Source organism: Sciurus carolinensis, chromosome X (genome assembly GCF_902686445.1).
Source record: "Sciurus carolinensis chromosome X, mSciCar1.2, whole genome shotgun sequence".
NCBI lineage: Eukaryota > Metazoa > Chordata > Mammalia > Rodentia > Sciuridae > Sciurus > Sciurus carolinensis.
Genome location: NC_062232.1, coordinates 104,650,204 through 104,670,295, shown reverse-complemented (window position 1 = coordinate 104,670,295; position 20,092 = coordinate 104,650,204). Strand labels below are relative to the sequence as shown.

Below are 20,092 nucleotides of genomic sequence, written 5' to 3'. Positions count from 1 at the left end.
CAATATGTTGCCAGTTCTCAAAAATGATGAATTTATTAATTTGGAATGTACTGTATTTTGACTAAGGAACAAAGGATGGACTAAGAAAAATCCATCCTTTCTGAGAAAAGTTGGTAGTAATAAGGTTATAAATGGTATGTTTAGGGTGTATGTATGGAATGAATGCTATTTACTTAATATTCCAGCCTGTAAATGGAGTCATTTTATATGTATGTGGATTACTAATGTAGTCATTTCTAAAGTGTTAGGTTTAATATGTGTGCATTATTTATTGATTTCCAAATGAACCATTTATTAAAAGTTAGATTAAAAAGTGGCCTAAAGAGCCTGCCAGGGTACCATGAGGATATTGACTGCAGCTATTCTCACAAATGAGTCAAATCTGTTTTGGAGGCATATTTTTCCAGGAGGGATTTTCTATCCTTTCATTGTTAGATTTTTAAAATGCTAATAAAACAATTACTTTAAACAAATACATGTGAACCAGATGCATTAAATAATTTCAAAGTCTTGAATGTGAAAAAATACCTATGGGCCCCAAAAGCAGTCTACTTCAAAGACACCGTTTTCTGGAAAAGAAGACCCATATTCAGAACATAAAATTCTCAATCTGTATTCTAAAAACTGGTGATTTATTTCTCTCTTTATTTACCAAAATGTTAGGTTGCCTCCATGCAACACCAAAAGAACTGGACAACTGCATGAGGAAAATGACACTAGTGCTTTGTTTGGCTTTAATTAATGTTCATCAAAAAGGAACAAAAATTAAAGTTCCAAAGAACAGACTATGAAACTTTCAGCAAATACTCTAGGTAAAGGGTTAATTTGTTACATAACATCAATACAATTTAATTTTTAAAAAATTCCTTAAGATTCCAAATAGAATAATATGTAAAAATTGTAAATAGTTCACAAGAGGAAATAGAACTAGCAAACATTCAGAAAAAATATTCAGCCTCATTTATAATCAAGGAAATGCAAACTAAAAGAAGTTGCCATTAATTTACTTATTTTAAAGAGACATTAAAAGTAAAACTTAAAGTTGGCAAGGGTACAATGAAAGGAAATTGTTCACACACATTGCTAATGCCAGTGTATATCATTATAATCCCCAAAGCCACAAAAATGTTCAAACCTTTTGGCTCATTAATTCAACTTCTTAGAATCTACCCTAAGAAAATAAGATGTTCATGGTATCTTTATATGGCTTCAGTTTTGATATAAATGGGGAGGGAGGAATGTAAATATCTCAGTGAGGGAATATACATGTAAAATATGGAATATTCACTCTGCAAAACCATTAAAATGATGGTTGTAGAAATTGTGTAGAAACATGTAAAAAGATCTAAAAATCTAGAATGAAGGAAGCAACATGAAAAAATTTGTGTGTATAGTATGACTAGAAGGAAATGGGCCAGAATGACAACAGTTACCCTTATAGGCTGGTAGGAGGATTCTAAGGGAGATTTCTCCTTCATTTTTGTAAAGAATCAAGTGATTGTGTTACATTTGTAGCCTACTCCGTCCTTGCAGTTCACTCCATAAGTATTTCCTTAAGAAAAACAAAGATAGGGAATTGGTCAGGATTTCACATTCCTTTTAAGAGTTTCATAAATTCAGCATTTTCTGAATCTGTAAATCTGCAGTAAGGTAGAAGGTCTTTATTGAAGAAAAAGTATTGTAATATTTTCAAAGAGTACTGTCTCCCATTGTGCTATGAAGGCTTGCTCTCCTTAGGCACTGTTGTATGTATCTTTTTAAAAATTTTTGTTTTTCTGAAGTGAAGTGAGACTTTTTGGTGAAGGCACCAACTTAAAAGCAGATGCTATGTGTGGGATAGGCTTTTCTGTGTTAAAGGTAAACAAGCAACAGGGTTCCATTTTGAGGGGGAAATATATGTATTAAGAATGAGAAATACCAAGAAAATAATAGGATAGGGAAGTGAGGTGCACGCATACATGTATACACACAGACCTATGGATACAAAAGCAATATTTTACATCAACTACTTTGTGGTAGATTGGAGTATAGATGAGAGGGTTGGGGAGAAATAGGCAGAGGAGGGGAGAAGAGGGGTAGTGTTAGATAATGTAACATAGCCTTTCATACACTCACCACTTTTTTTATCATATCAATCTGAATGTCTCTTCAATTTCATATGCAGTCATAGAATTCCAGAGCTGCAAGATTTCTTTGAGTTAATTCAATCTCCTTATTTTACATTTAGAAACAATGCTTTGAGAGAGGAGAGGTTATTTACGTAGGATCATTCTACCAGATGTTCCTCTGAAAGACAACATGGAACTGGTTAAAAGCCTGACAATTGGAGATAAATTATAAGAATTGAAATCTCAGCTTTGTAGCTTACTACCTGTGGGACTTTAGCAAGTCATGTAACTGCTCTGTTCCATGGTTTTCTTTATCCATTAAATGGGGATTAAAACAGCATCTACCTCATAGGGTACTATAAGAATTAAAGGAGTTAATATATGAAACACACTACAATAGTGCTTCATGCCTGGTGACTGCTGTACAAGTTAGCTGCTGCCTCTGCTGCTGCTGTTGCTTTTATTGTAATAAATCCGTCAATCTAAGGCCAATGATTTCCACATACCAAGTTGTCTCATGAGCATAAATACCTCCATGATCTTAAATTTTGTGTCAGTGGACTCAGGTGAGGAGGGAAACATCCCAGTTCTCTTCTGAAGTCTCTTGGATTTCATCTTGTTAACAAGTATAAAGTCAAAACACAAGGGCAAACCACAGGTAGTGACATTTGAATTTATCCTATGTGAACTGTCTGAATGGATCTGCTGCAGTAGCAAAGATAATTGACTTCTTTGTTTTTCACTGTTCCATAAGATCATGTGCTTTACAATGCTCATTTGCTTTGTTTAAAAATTTATCAATATTGAAATAATAGAGAAATTTAAAAATTGTTAAAATGAGATTAGTATGATATGTACATTTGGTTTTTCTATGAGTTGACAGTATCATCATGATGTCTGAATAACATTTATTTGACATTGGACTTTCAGGGTGCCGTGTTGGGCACTGAATGGAAAAGTCAGTTAAGCAGTTATTAGACTACTTTTTACCTGGAACTTTTATCTTTTTAGACAGTGTCTCTTTAAGTTGCCAAGACTAGTCTTGAATTTGCAAAGACCTTGGCCATTCTCCCAAGTTTCTGACATTACAGACCCACACCACCACACTGGGCTTGCCCCTTACTGTAGAATATCTGGAACAACATCTTTTCAAAATTATTTTACTTTCAAACTTTGCTAGATTTAAAATACTAATCTTTTTAAAAGTATTATTTATTTATTTTCAAAAATGTACTAGATACCAGTGAATTCAGACTCTGCTTCTCAAGGCTTTGATAAATATCACAATTAAATACTTTGAAAGCCCCAGGCATCCAGAACTCTGTGCCCTTCTCTCTGTGCCTAAAGATAGAGAATGTTCTCCTGATCATCTGGGTCCACTAACACAAATTTTAAGTTGAAAAATTTTGGAGGGGGTTGCCAGTCATGGTGGCACATGCCCATAATCCCAGTGACTCAGGAGGCTGAGGCTGAGACAGGAGGATGGTAAGTTCAAAGCCAGCCTCAGCAACTTAGCAAGGCCCTAAGCAACTCAGTGACAACGTATCTCTAAAAAAAATACAAAATAGGGCTGGGGATGTGGTTCAGTGTCTAAGTGCCCCTGAGTTCAATTCCTGGTATCAAAAAAAAGTTGTGGAGGCGTTAGGAATTTTTTAACAGGGTTTTTTGTTTGTTTGTTTGTTTAAAGAAAGATTGCTTCCAAAGACACTGGATAACCTTGAATAGGTGTGACATTCCTTACTGATTTGTGCTTGGGAATGGCTACAATTAGAAATTTGAAAATGATCAGTCATAGCTAAATTAAGCTCTTTCTCTCTCTCTCTGTCTCTCTCTCTGTCATTTTCTCTCTCTCTCTCATAGAGGATGTAAGTAAACATACTGAGAGAAAAGAGAATGTCTAGGTTTCCATACATAAAAATTTTAACACAATAAATTATAGCTGTCAAAACACAAAATTAGGCATTAGAAATTAGATTTGCTTCATTTTTAAGTTTAACTTATTAGTTTTGAGTGGCATTAACATAAATGTAGGGATTGGGGCTGTAGCTCAGTGGCAGAGCACTTGCCTAGCATGTGTAAGGCACTGGGTTTGACCCTTAGCACCACATAAAAATAAACACACAATAAAGTCATGCTGTCCATCTACAAGTACCAAAAAAAAAAAAAAAGTAGATTTGTAATCAACTTAGGCTTAAAGAGGAGTGTTATTCTGGCCAGTCTTACATTATTTTCATCATAATCCTGATCTATGTGAATCAGAAACTTGAAAGAATAAGTGAAGAAATGGAAAATGACATTTATTAATTTCTATATTGTAACAAAACATTTTATTAAGCTTTTTTTAGTTATAAGATCCTTGACTGATATTTTTGCATTGTCAATGGCCCTATGTGGAAAATAACTCTCCACCCTCCATTGTTAAACTCTTTTTCTTTAATGAACAAAAAAGGTGTATGTTGGTTGAAATGACTTTAGATGAATTTTATTGATACCTCCTTTTCTGGGAGAAAGTTCCAATCCTTGGCTGCAAAAATACATCTATGAAATCCTGCTGTTGGTATGTTTCTCATGTTGCACTGTTTATAGCAAAATCAAGGTCTAAAATTCAGATAACTGTCTTCTGAAGAACATGCTCTGGGAACCTAAGAAGAAAGAGAATAAAGTTAACCTGATAACTCAAAGTATGTGCTCAAGGGCATTTCAGTGGTTGTGGTAACAGTGTTGGTGAAGAGGAAACTAAACCAAATGAAGTCCTTAATACATTACTCTTTGATGCTCAAGCACTACTTTATTAGTTTCACAAAGAGTCTTTTCAATCTCCTTTGTGCCAGAGATGGTTTTTTTTCTTTTTAAAAATTATTTATTTATTTTTTACAGACTGCATTTTGATTCATTGTACACAAATGGGGTACATCATTTCGTTTCTATGGTTGTACACAATGTAGATTCATACCATTCATGTAATCATACATGTGCATAGGGAAATGATGTCTCTCTCAGTCCACCATCTTTCATACCCCTTCCCTCTCATTTCCTTCTACATAATCTAAAGTTCCTCCATTCTTCAGAGTTGTTTTTTAATTGCTTGCATTAGGCTGTGAGTTCCTTGCGGTGGCAGGGGTGGGGGGAGCAGAAACTACAGTTTATTCATTTACACAATCTTCCTAGGCCCTTTTGAGAGTATTCAACAGTTGTTTGTTCACTCATTCAAAATATGTTAAGTCTCTACTGTATGCCAGACATTTTTCTTTTCTAAGAGAATTAACAATGAATAGGAAAGATAAAGCCTACCCCCATGGAGCTTACATTTTAAATGTGGCAGATAATAAACAAATAAGGATTAGCAGTAGCACATTTGGGTGGTTTTTCAATGGGAGGTTGCAAAAGCCCTGAGGTAGAAACATGCCTAATGTTTTCAGAATCAGTAAGGTTAGTGTAGCTGCAGTACATGATGTAGGGGGAAGATATAATGGAATGAAGTTGGAGAGGTTAGGCTAGGGCCCTTGTAGACCATTGAAAGGATTTTGACTTTTGTTTAGAAGGAAATAGGATATTCTTGCTGTTTCTGAGCAAAGGAGAGGCGTGAATGGCTTGTATTTTAAAACTTTCATTCTATTGCAGTGTGAAGAATGTGCCATCAGGGAGTAATGGTGTTAGCAGATGTCCAATTAGGGGAATGTCATGGATTGGGGGGTGTAGCTCAATGGTAGTATACAAGTATCTAGTATGCAGGAGACCCTGGGTTTGATCCCAAGCACCACAAAATCAATAAATAAATGAAATCGCATAGAAGACTGTCATAATAATCCTGGTGGGAAATGATGGCTTAAACCAATGTGGTAATGAGAATGTGGAAAAGTATGGTTGGATTCTGGATATATTTCAAAGGTAGCACTAACAGGATTTATAGATGGATTGCCTATGAGATTAAAAAAACAGGAGTCCATGCTTGTATAATTATATCAAAATGGATTCTGCTGATATGTATAACTAAAAAGAAATAATGAATTAAAAAAATAAAAATAGGAGCCCGGGATAACTTTGCTTTTATTTGACTTGAACAAATAGAAGAACTGACTGACTGTCTATCAAAATAGAAAAGACTGGGAAAGGAGTGGTTTTGGAAAGGGGTGGAAATCAGGAATGTGATTTTGAACATACCAAATTTGAGATATATTTTGGATAACCAAGTGGAAATGCTGAGTAGTCAGTTGAATATTCAAGCCCATTTTTCAGGGGAGAGTTTAATTCTGGGGCTACAAGTTAAGAAGTTATGAGTATTTAGACAACCTATGAACCATGAGATGGCATTGGATTTGAATGATTTTGGATCATACGGTGTAATATTGTATCCACCTTCTAAGTTCTATTTAAGTATGCTCATCTCTGATGTTAATCCAAACCAAACCAGGTATTTACACAAAACATTTCTGGAATTTGTAGGTTTACGAGTTAAATAGTTTTTACAGTATGGGTCTATAGTTGTGCTAAGTGCTATAGAGAATATGAAGGGACATAAGACTCAAATTTGGCCTTCAATGATCTTAACATTTAGTTAGGGTGATAAGACCTCAACCTGTAAAACTGTTCACACTACAAAGCAGGATGTACCATTTAATGCATATCAATCAGTCCATAAAACTTTACTAAGTGATTTTTGTGTTCTATGTGCCTGCCATAAAAGCAATGGAAATTCCAAAAAGTGAGATCCTGTACAAGATAGAGAAGCCACTATCTAGATATTTGTAAGTTTCTTTGAAAGTACATAAGGTGAAGAGCTGAAGAAAGATAAAGGAGTCAATTCCACTGCAAAATAGAATCATATTCATTTGGTTTCAAACTAGGTTTTTTTATTTATTTATTTTTTTACATTTTATGTAAGGACCAGATTGCAAAGTTTCAGCAGTGGATGGAAATGCTGATAAAATAATGTGAAAAAGGAAAATAAGAGCATTTTTACAGGGCTTTTAGCTTTACAGAAGACTTTGACATCTCAGATGGCACTTGATCTTCTCAAACCTCTCAGTGCTAAGTAGGGCAGCTAATGCTTCTATTGGTCCTAAGAGCTTCAGTGGCTCCTAGCTCAGCATTCTGTAAGGAAAGGGGGTTCTTTCAGTGATTTATCAAGAAATTTAATGTTGGCATTTCTAAACCCGATTTAGATCCTGCTCTTCCTTACCATTATAGTCACAAGAAGTGTTGTTTACATTCTTTCAGTACTATGAAGAACAAAAATTTACCACCACCTAACTCATTAAAAATCCTCTGCAGCCTGGAGGCTCAAAAGTCACAATATGAACACAAAGAGCTCAGTCCCCCTCAAGGACACTTCATTTCATGAGCTCTGGTTCTGCCTTTCTCACTCAGAATCATTCCCTTCCTCAGAGTCCCTACCTTAAATGTAATATTAAACCAGAGGCAAGAATGTGTTCTTTCTGAATGTAGTTCTCTTAGCAGTTTTTATTTCAAGCGTGGGTTGTGCTGGGTTAATATTTGCACTCCTGGCCACTACCAAATCTGATAATATTGTTTTTTTTTAATCTAAATACTGACTTCAGCAGTGAAAACACACGTGCATTGTAAAGTACATTGTCTAATTGTCCTTTATTTGCATTCAAATACAACTGTTTTTGAAGGAAGACTGTCTTTCACTTTGAGTATTTTCTGATGCTGCAACCTCCAGCTTAATCCTAAATGCTTGACAATGTATGCATGTAACACAGTATTATTATTGCCTCCGGCTAGCTTCATGTCATCTAGTTTGTCTTTTGCCTCACTCCTTTGATAGTATTATCAGGACCAATTGTGAATCTGCCAGATGTGTTTCCTTGCAAAAGGACAAATCTAAGAAGGCTTGTGTTTTCCCTATCTCTTCCAGGAGTGCTTTCATTAAAGGAGTTCTTCCTTTTTTTCATGAAACTGAGCTTAATCAGAGATGGAGCAAACAGACTGCAAACCTTACCAGCCGCTGTCTAAAGTCAAGCATGAAATGGATCTAGCTTATACCAGTTCTTCAGATGAGAGTGAAGATGGAAGAAAACCAAGACAGTCTTACAACTCCAGGGAAACTCTGCATGAGTACAACCAAGAGCTGAGGATGAATTACAATAGCCAGAATAGGAAGAGGAAAGAGGTAGAGAAGTCTACTCAAGGTATGTTTTTATTGGATTTTTAAAACTAATATTACTTCTCATTAGGGAATGCTGTGTTTTTAAACCTGTGTTTCAAAAACAAATTTGCTGATGTTAACTGGTTAATAATTTGCACTGCTCAGTGAATCTGTTTCATATGCTAACCCAGCTGAGGTTGTGGGTTACATGTGCTTTTTATGGATTATGCATGAATTTGGGTGCAACAATCCTCTTATCAGAGCATTCAAAATTTGTCTAATCCTACAAATAGCCATTTACAGACTAAAGGATAAATAATTTATAGTAAGATGAAAAGTAAACAGCTAAGTGCTTTTCAAGCCATTGCCTATATGGGACAAAAGTCTCAAGTAAATATGTAGCTGTTGAAAAAGCTTGCAGGTTAGTGGAGACCACCAAACAAAGGTTCAGAAAGTCTATCAACAGATTGCAGAAACCTTGTGCTGGACAGTCTAAAGGGAAAGTAAGCATTTTTGGAGCTCCACCCCTTTTTAAGCACAGTGATATTTTGGAGCATTTTTTGGACAGCCTTGCCTTCTCAATTATGAATTGACAAAAAAATATCTAACAGGAAATATCTAACAGGTAGGTAGAAATATGATTTTCCATTTCTTTTCAATTGATAAACAGTATCAGGCATTATTTTAACTTTATAGAAAAATGGGTATTGGCATTGGCACAGATCATTTGTTATGAATAAGTCATGCTGAGATAAAAAAAAAATAGATTTGTTTATCTAGTTTAATGGTTCTCAAAGTGTGAACCCTGACCTAGCAGCATCAGCATTAATTGGGAATTGGTTAAAGATGTAAATTCTCAAGCCCCACCTCAGACCTATTGAGTCAGAAACCCTGGGGGTGAAACTTAGCAATTTGTGGTTTAACAAGCCCTCTAGGGGATCTGATGTCTGCTCAAGTTTAAAGACCATTGAATCATTCCTTTGAAATTTCCTTACTCAGGTGCCTTGATGATCACATCTACTTGGGTGATTTCCCAAAATTTATTTTTAGCCCTGAACTTCTTCCTGAATTCTAGTCCTAAGTTTTCAGTTATCTTCTGGACACTACCACATGAATAGCACACTGGCCACTCAGGATATCTAAAATGGAAGCAATCATCTTAACACCCTCAATCCCAGTCCTCTTTCCATCACTAGACATCTGTTAATGGTGCCCCCATTCTCCCAAGCAACCACATATTTCCTATATCTTATGAGATGTCTCATCCAGTAGAATTGATCTCTGCATGTCTCAAATCCACCTTCCCTCCATTCTCATCATCCTTATTGTTGTTATAACTTACCTAGATTGTTTTTGTTTCCTTACTAATTTGCCTGTATCTCACCACATCTCTCTTTAATGCCTGTGTTGTGTTGTCTCCTTTCCTGTTGTCTCCTTTCCTGTTGAGGAAAATTTGTTTTGGCAGTGCTGGGGTTCAAACTCAGGGTCTTATACATGGGAAGCAAGTGCTGTACCTCTGAGCTATATCTCCCTCCCCAGACTCTATCTTGGATTGTCTTTGCCTGCTATCTCCCTTTATCCACATCCTACTATCTCTCAAGGCCTAACTTAAAAGCATCAACCACCACAAAACCCTTGTTGTACCATCACCCCCATCGTTATCACTATACCATTGTGTAGGGAATTTCTTTCTCCATGAACTTTGAGTGTACTTTATTTGTACCCTTTCCTACTTCTCATTATGATTATATATATCCTCCTACATTGTACACTCAATGAGGATGAGGATCATGATTTCTTTATTGATAAGTGTTTTTCTATAAACCTTGCATGTAGTATATGTCTCATAATTGTTTTAAGGAATTAGTTGCTATCAAATGAAATGCAAGTGCTTACCATGCATTAAAAACTGCTTGTCCAATATTACCTTGTCAAATGCAGTTATTACAAAGGAAAATTACTGTATTCTAATTAGTGCTGAAATCTTACATTAAAAAAAATTAAATTGAGGCAAAGATTTAAGATATTCATAATAACATTTAAATATATATTAAATGTGATGCTAACTGTATTATTGATTTTTATCTCAACATAATTGACAAAGCTTTTGTATATGTCTTTTCAACTGATGTATTTGAATCTCTCCTATTTTTTCAACTAAAGATTATGTCATTTGTTCAAAAATAATTTTCTTGTACCTACCTGACAACTGATAAATGTTTTCTTGCGGGGATATTTTGGGCTCTATTATGACACAAGAAAGATGTAGTTTGCATTAAACTATTCATCCATAAATTTATTCTTACAGAAGATGAACTCCTAATTGTGAATTGTGAGTGTGAGGTGGGGTATAGAATGGTTGACTTAATATTTTGTGACTTTAAGTAAGAATGCACTCTGGTGACAGTTCTAAAAGTATAAACAACTTTGTACAATGTCAGTGTAAAATGCTAGCCAGCCCTAGATTTTGTCTGTGTAGTGTGATCCAAAGGAATTTGGGGTGAGGTGAGTTTGTCTTCTATGATGCCAGGCTAACTCCCTATCAAAATGTTTTTAAGCAATAAGCTTTTATTTAGCATTTAATATGTACCAGGACCCTGAGTCCTATGCTAGGGATGAAGATTATTGCTTATAGAAAATTCATATATGTTAGAGAAATAGATGTTCAAATAAATCATTATAATTAAAAGTATAAAAAGTTCTTTCCTAATAGTTTCCCTGCTTATTCATGGCTTTTTTTTTTTTTTTGCATGATTTCAGTTATCCAGTCAACTAAGGTCCAAAAATATTAACTGAGAAATTCCAGAAATAACAATTCATAAATCATAAATTTTAAATTGCATGCCATTCTGAGTAGGATAATGAAATCTACCACCACACTTCTCTATCCTGCAGATAGAATCATTCCTTTGTCCAGTGTATTTGTCCTGTATATGCAAAGGTCCCTTTGCCGTTTTGTAACTGTTTTAGTTATCAGATTGACTGTTGTGGTATTGCAGGGCTTAAGTTCAAGTAATCTTTGTTTTACTTAATAATGATTACAAAGCATAGGATTAGTGATATTGACCATTTGTGTATACCGAAGAGAAGTCACAAAATACCTCCTTTAAATGAAAAGGGGAGTGTTCTTGACTTAATGAAGGAAAAAGAATCATATGCTTTGGATTTTAAAATCTGTGGTAAGAACAAAGCTTCTATCTGTAAACTTGTGAAGAAGGAAAGTAGTTTTTCTTTTGCAACTCAAACCATGAAAGTTACAGCTACAACACATGATGAGTGCTAAGTTAATATAGAAATGACATTAAATTGGGTGGAAGACATGAACATAAAATGTGTTTCAATTAATGGCAACATTTTCAGCCAGAAAGTATTGAACCTTTATAAGGACTTCAGCAAGGAATCCTTGGAAACAAGTGACACAAAGACATTTGCTGAAAGAAAGGAATAGTTACACAGATTCAGGAATATGTTTGTACAAGAAAATATATAAATTTCTGGAGAGGTTACTTCCGTTGATGATGAAGCTACTGCCTCATTTCTAGGAGAATTAAAGAAGTTGATTATGGAGAAAGAATATCATTCAAAGCAAGTTTTCACTTGTGGTAAAATTGGGCTGGCTCAGTAGAACCTATGTTCATGAAAGTGCAAAGGAGGCACCAGAGTATAAAACATGGAAGGACAGATTAACCTTGGTACTGTGTTTTAATGCTGCAGGACTTGTGATAAAGCCAGGCATAGTGTACAGAGTGAAAAACTCACACTCTCTCAAAGATAAAAAAAAAAAAAAGCGAAAGCCGTCTGTTCATGATCTGGCAATATAATCAGAAAGTGTGAGTGATAGTCATCTTGTTTATGGAATGGCTCCACCAATGCTTATCCCAGAAGTTAAAAAATACTTGGAGGAGAAAGGGTTGAAATTTAAAGTCCCATTAATAATAGACTGTGCACCTGGCCATACTAAATCTGTTTGCTATGAAAATGAAAATTTCAAGCTTATGTATTCTCATCCAACAACATTGACTGCTTTGAACATCCAACCATCGACCACATCATAATTCAATGACACATGATCACCCAAAGCAAATGATCCTCCTTCAGACCTATCACCAGAAGGTTAATAGTACCCTAACACATGACACAATGACTGTCATTCACCTCACTTCATATCAACAAATAGGCATTGTATCATTTCAAATCATCACAAAAGAAGGGTGAGTATATACAATAGGATACTTAGAGTGTACACACACGTGTCGACATAACTTCTATCACAGGATGTTATTATATTTTTCCATTTTATTGTTTTTATTATTAATCTTATACTGTGAATAATTTATAAATAAGCTTTCTCATAGGTCTGTAGGTTAGGAAAAATTGTATATATAGGGTTTAGTATTATTGAAAGTTTTAGGCATCCACTGGGGGTCTTGGAATGTATTCCTCACAGATAAGTGGGAGCTTCTTTGTTGATACAGTAACATGGAAGTACACAGGATAAAAGAGCTAACTTCTTCAGGGGAATCAGAATCTTTAGAAAGAGAATATTTGATCTAGTTCTTAAATTTTGAATGAGCATTTTACCAGGAGAACATTCCAAGATGTAGATTAGCAGGTGAAAAATGCAAAGCCATAAAAAGGTCTGGAATGGTGAAACATTCAATATGACTAGAGCAAGGTACATTGGAGCCAGATCATGAAGTCACTTGCATGCCACATTTGGCATGGTTTTCCTTTTTCTTTTCTTTCTTTCTTCCTTTATTTTTGTTTGTCTTTAAGAATGAAAAAAACAAAAAACAAAAAACAGCATTGCATGGTGGTGCACTTTTGTAATCCCCGTGGCTTGGGAGGCTGAGGCAGGAGGATTGTGAGTTCAAAGCCAGCCTCACCAATTTAGCTTAGACACTAAACAACTCAGTGAGACCCTTTATCTGAATAAAATACAAAATAGGACTGGGGATGTGGCTCAGTGGTTGAGTGCTCCTGAGTTCAATCCATGGTACCAAAAAAAAAAAAAAAAAAAGAAAGAAATAACAAAGAATGAAACAAAGAAAGAAAGGAAGGAAGAAAAGAATGACAAAAAACATTCAATTGATGCAGAATTCTACTATGGATTATAATTTTGGGGATGAGAGGTGTACAGGAGATTTGTACAAGTGTAGACAGCAAAGCAGAAGGCGGACTGCAATTGAGAATAACTTGATGCAGGGAGAAGATATATGAGGCCACTGAATTAACCTGAAGTTAAGAATGGCAGTAGAGTGGGCTGGGGTTGTACCTCAGTGGTAGAGCACTCCCCTAGCATGTGTGAGGCACTGACTTTTATCCTCAGCACCACATAAAATTAAGTAAATAAAATAAAGGTCCATTGAGAACTAAAAAAAAAAAAGAATGGCAGTGGAGGTCTAAACAATGACTGAAGAGGTGAAGAGACACATTCAAGAGATGTGGTCAATAGTGTGGTCAAGTTGAGAGGACTTGGTAATTGATTGATGGTCAAGACTGAAAGAGAAAAAAGAGTTAAGGATAACTCTAAAGTTTCAAGTTTGGGAAATTGGGAGGATGGTGATCCATTTACCAAGAAAGGAACATAATATGAGTGGGCTTAGATGGGCAGAAGTTGTGTTTTTGTTTTTTTTTTTTTTTGGACATGTTAAGTTTAAGAAGCTAATGTGACATACAGGTGGATTTTCCATCAGACAGTTAGAAATGGGTATCTAAGGTTCAGAACAGATCTGGACTGTGGATATAAACAGATTTGATCTCATGAGCATCTTAGAGCAAGCAGTCTCACCCAGGGAAAATTTATAGGGTGAGACTTGAAGAGGCTAAGGACAAAAACCTGAATCTGTCATCCATGAATTGACATGAACACATTTTAAATCTATTTATAATTTTAGTCAGCACCATCCTTCAGTGCACATTTATATAAATTAGTGTATTAAAAAATAGGAGCTGAATATCTGGGTACTTGGGATTTCATCTGCCACTACTTGCCTGATCTGCAGAGATACCTAAGAGGGAGAATTTGTTACGTACGAGAGAAATGAATTACTCTATGTTAGGCAAAACGTCGATTCAGTTATCATCTTTTCTGTGAGGTCTGGAATTCTCTGTGTATCACTGCCTGTAAACAGGAAACATTAACTTTCAAAAACATATAGCAGTGGCTTACATCTTGCACTAACCTAATTGCAGTGGAGTTTAAATTATTATTTTTGAATTTTTATTTTTTAAATTGACACACCTATAATTCCAATGACACAGGAGACTTGAGGCAAGAGGATCACAAGTTGGAGGCTAGTCTGGACAACTTAGCAAGACAGTGTCTCAAAATAAAAGTTAAAAGGGCTGGGGGTATAGATCAATGGTAAAACTCTTTGCTTAGCATGCTTGAGGCCCTGGGTTCATTCTGCAGCAACATCAATAAATTGCCACATAAAATTGTACATATTTAATGTGTATAGCATGATATTTTAAAGTGCCTATAGGTTCTCAAAAAATCATTGAGCTTTAGGTCAGGAAGGAAGAAAGCAAACATAATATCGATTGGGTACTTGCTATAGTGCTAGGTACTGTGCTTGATGCTTTGCAAATTTACTAGCTGTGCAATGATCATGTCTTGACTGAAAAACTGACATCATCATCATCATCATCATCATCATCATCATCACTGTACCTATTCTGTTCTAGGGCTCTGCTAGGTTTGGTGTTTTATATTTGCTCTTGATAAACACTTCATGAGGTATTGTCTATCAGATGAGGTAACCAAAACTTAGAAATAACTTATCAGAATTTCCATGCCTAGGTAATGAGAAGATTGGAAATCAAGTGTATGGCTCCAAAGTCCCCCATTCTTCATACACTATATTGCCTCCCATACCTACCTCAGGGGATTGTGATAGGGATTGATTGCCAACACAAATGTGAAAATGTTTAAGAACTCATAAAATGTTACTTTCCTTCTGTAGCAACCTTGCCAGCCTCTTTATGTTCCAGTGACCAAGGGTTTACAAAGAGGTTAAAAGGATGATATGCTATATAATTTGTGAAGACATATTTCTGAGCCTGATTCTACATTTAGAAAGGAAGTTAATATTTTATTCAATTCAGGGCTAGTTTTGAGGGCATACTTTATTCCATCTTAAAGTATGTTCATATTCTTATCTTAATTTACCAAGAAAGTAGCTACCCGCTTCCCCCGGCACACTGGAGTACTAGATTCTAAAACTGATATTCTTATCTTTCAAAAGCCTTCGAATGAAAGAATGGACACTAATCTAATATTATTTACAATTCTTTACCAATGAGCTCTAGTAAGACTTATTTTATAATTTTTGGAGTGTTGGATAGCAGGCATAGTTTTCTTGGAGATGATCAAGCTTGGAATTTCCCAAGTAACCTCACTTCCAAAAGGAGCATCAACTAAGAAATTAGAATAAAACAGAAGAAAATATAGATGTATGAATACATAAACCAAATGACAATAATTTTAGTTATGAGAGTTGCCCTATGATTTTTATACAGACAATATTAGTTTTGAATATAAATTTTTAACTGGGTATAATTGGGACTGCATAAAAAGGAGAGATGGTAAGAACTTTTACACATCACACAAGATCATAGACCCAAGCATTTCATTTGTCCCTTCTTAATCTGCTCTTTTATGACTTCTTTTTGTCCTAATGTGATTTTTGTTTGGTTGATTGTTTTCCTCTTCACAATTACAATGTAAACCTGTATCTCCCACCATCGCCATCTGGTGGAAAAAATTAATACTGCTGATTTGTATTTATTCTGATTGCATGAAGACAGTTTACCTATCATGCATCCATCCATCCTTTTGGTAATTTATTCATTTATGCATCCACATTCATTTAGTGTCAACTATGTTCCAGGTACTGTGCTAGGTGGATGAACTTCACCTTGAAATAAACGCACCCTCATGATTGTTATTTTCTCCCTCCTTGCCCCAGGTTAATGAACCACTTCATCCCCACAACAAGAAGCTGCTTATGCAGCATTGCCACTTGTGGATTTAAGGAATAGACAGAAGCCTAAACTTGAAAAGTAAATTTCTTTGTTCTTATTTTAAGCACTTATCAGAATTTTAAAATACCCTTTGCTTATATCTAGATGGTTTGGATAAGAGTTCCTGCAAAAATCTTTCCTTGAAAGAACTCTTAATCTCAGGATCTGTATTTATGTAGTAAAGATCACAGATGGCAGGTGTAATATTATGTAGCAATAAAATGAAAATTTCAACAGCATTTGATCAAATATAATGGATTTTCTGCTGTGAGCATGTTATTCCCATAGTTGTCCTAAGTTTCTAGCATAAAAATCTATAAGTGCTCTAAAAGAACTTAGACTATAAGGGAAAGTTAACCAAATTATTTAGTAATCACTCCAATTGGCTCAGTCTTTCAGCCAGTAACATTTGTTCATGAAAACTTATTCCATAACAATTTTCTTATATAGCATCTAAAACTGGAATGAAATGTCCATGGCAATTGTGCCTTTGCTTCCTCTACCTGTCCCATGGCAGATTCTCCTAATTTTTCATGGTACTTTTGTCTGTTGAGTTCAGATGTAGACTGACATGCTCTTCAGTATGGCATTCCATGCAAGCATTGATAATCAATTAAAGTCAGTGAAACTCTAGAGTTAGATGAAACCTATTTCTAATGAATGGTCTGCCTGTGCCAAGTTCTATGTTAAACTCTGAATAAGAAGCAATCATTTCCCTCAAAGAATTCAAAGTACAGTTTGGAAGACAGGTATATATCAACAATATTGATGCAAAATGATCAATATTATAATGGTGGTATGTGTAAAGTATATACTTTGGGGGTCTGGAAGCTACAACCATGTACTCTTTTTAGAGAATTATGTCAATGATTAAGAATAATATTAACAATTATGAAACATCAGGCACTGAGTAAGTTACTTTAGCTGGATTATGTTATTCTTCCCAACAATGCTATGAGGTTGAGATCATTATTATGCTCATTTTACAAATGAATAAAACTGGGATTGAGATCGAGGCAATTCGACATTAGAGCCCATTGCCATAACTAGTATGCACAAATAGACAGCTCTAAATTCCCATGTCAAGTTTGAGCATTGTCTGTTTGTGTGTGTGTGGAGACAGTTAATACCATTAAAATATCCATACTACCCAAATGATCTACAGATTCAATACAATTAGTATTAAAATTCTACTGTCAAAAAAAAATTCTACTGTCGTTATTCACAGAAATATAACCAAGTGGTTCTTGAAGTTGTAGGAGTAGGAGGTAACATCCAGTGAGAATATGTACAGTTAGAAATAGAGAGCCAAGTATTATACCCTGAGACCACTTGAGTTTAAAATAGGGAACAGAAAAGAAGTGGTCTTGATTTCAGAGAAGAATCAAAAGGAAAGAATATCACATAAGCTAATAGAGAAGATTTTTCCAGCAAGAAGATGTAACTGCTATTTTCAAATTCCTCAGAATTAACAAATAGAATTAAAATTGACAAAAGGCAGTAAAACAGGTGGTTTCACACATCTTTACTGACTTCAGACCAGAGAGTTTCTACCTTCACTGGATATTAAAATCATCCAGAGATTTCTACAAATACATGCCAAGCCTCCTCCTTACACCAATTAAATCAGAATTTGCAGGGGATGGGACTCAAGCTTTTAAAAAAAATCTCCTCAGGGGATTCCAGTGTGCATCTGAGACTGGGATCCACTGCTTTAGAGTAGCAATTTCAGTGGTTTTAGAGAAAGATGGAAAATCATAAGGATTTGAAGAGTACATGCAAGTGAATAAAATTGCTGGAATAAGGCTCTATTGAAGAATGTTTCTGGATCTCTTTGCAAACTCCAAGAGAGGAAGTAACTCAAATAAAGTGGCATGAAGTTAAAGAAATTCATGTCTTGATGTTCTCAACTTTCCTGGATAAAGAAGAGACAAGATTTCCTCTGAATGTGTAGTTTGAGTGAAGAGCTTCAGATGAATAGTGAGAAAGGTTTCAGACTAGGCAAAGGGAAAGTTTTACATACATATCTGGAGCCCAGGTAAGGTAGGACTGACGATGGATATGTAGGAACATTAAAAAAATTACTCTTTTAATCAGTGTTAGGTACTCTTTTAAGTGGGTTTGCATATGATTTTTCTTTAGTCTTTATTGCAACTGTATGATGTAAAGATAATCATCATGACCCCTATTTTATTTCTTTAATTTTTGAGACAGTTAAGATTTTGTGCAAATACTTAATATTTAAATTCTTATTTATGACCCCTATATTTGTAGAGTCACACAGCTTGAGTAATTCACGGAGCTGAGATGTATACTCATGGTACTCTTATTACACATCTCTAGTAGATGATGTCCACACTGTACTGTGAGATTTAAATAGACATTCTCGTTTGGAAAAATGTTTTCGAAACGTACTGAGTGCCAAACTGAAGTTGGAAATTCTATACTTTTTGATTGCCACTTTGTGTAACTGATTTAAGATAGGACTTACATGTTGTGTGTTAAATTTTCTTCAAAAGAAACAAGCTCCAGACTCCCTTCCATGTTGTTACCAGTGATTTTTCTAAAACACAAATCACATTATTCCATTCTTTGAAAAATTCTTCAATGTGTTCCAATGCCTAGTGGGAATGAGGGCTACTAAATGCTTTAAGAATCTGATTAACTCTCTGGGTATTTTCAGAAAAGTATGCACATACAATATTTGTGTGTAATGTTTGTCATACATTTCATGAGATTCAGGAAGCTGTTGAAGACTATATCCACAGGCCATGGGTTAAGATTCTATCTTAATGGAATTTTACTCCCCTTAGTTAACAGAACTTATTTCCTCTAAGATTTAGCACTGAAGGCAAAGTTACAAGGCATTAGGGGTATGAGGCTACTAAGAAGTGAAATCTGCCTCTGAGTTTCACCTTCAATTGGCATTCTCATTTTTTTAAATACCAGGGATTGAACCCAAAGGTGCTTTACCACTGAGCCACATCCCCAACCCTTTTTTATATATATATTTTTTTATTTGAGACATGTTCTCACTAAGTAGCTTAGGGCCTCACTAAGTTGCTGAGGATGACTTTGAAATTGAGATCCTCTTGCCTCAGCCTCCTGAGCCCCTGGGATTACAGATGTGTGCCATGATGCTTGGTGTCATTATGTCATCTTGGTACAATATCATCAAACTAGTAAGTTTTCCATCCAGTACCAAATTTAAAGATTTGGAGTTTTGTTTCTAACAAGGGAAGTGATATGTCATATAAATATTTATACAACACACTCTTCACACAAATGATATTGTCAAGTTATGCTGATGAGTACCAAAAATATTGTACAGGTACTTTTGAAACCTGAATTTGGAGAAAGAAAGGGAGGTGGATAAGTAGAAAAATGGAAGGGGCGTTAACAGTGGTGAAGCATAGAAGTTTTATTTTCATGCATCTTTTTGAAGTTCATCATTTCTGTAAAGCTCTTTTACTCTTTATCAGTCAGTTATGAGTTTGGGTAGCCATAGTCCTTCATAACTCATTAACTCCCGATGCCAATATATTAGCAAATGAGTCACTTAGTAGGACTAAATCTTATTGAAATAATTCTCTGTGTAGATGCTTTAACTTTATACAATTACAGGTAATCATAGACATTTTTTAAAATTGCAATTATGCCTTTGACCTTCAAGTCTCTTGTTGGACATGCATTTGCTACAGAGCTGGGTCAGTTTTTCAATTATTTTGCTACTTTTAAAGTCACATGGCTTTTTGCTTTCAGTCAGAAATTATCTCTTACCTCTGCACTTTGCTTAATGCTATGTTTAACATTTTAATATTTCTTTCTAAATCTAGTTTTAAAGCTA

At 35.1% G+C, this 20,092-nt stretch overlaps 1 protein-coding gene across 2 annotated transcripts in view; it reads left to right on the top strand.

Annotated features, from left to right (window-relative positions):
• Positions 1-20,092, top strand: part of Tenm1 (teneurin transmembrane protein 1) — a 741,978-nt gene that overhangs the window by 217,784 nt on the left and 504,102 nt on the right. For both annotated transcript variants that reach the window (XM_047535396.1, XM_047535395.1), the window contains one exon: positions 7,987-8,260. In XM_047535396.1, coding sequence (XP_047391352.1) covers positions 8,044-8,260 — 217 coding nt within the window. In that variant the 5' untranslated portion in view covers positions 7,987-8,043. The remainder of the gene's footprint in view (positions 1-7,986; positions 8,261-20,092) is intronic.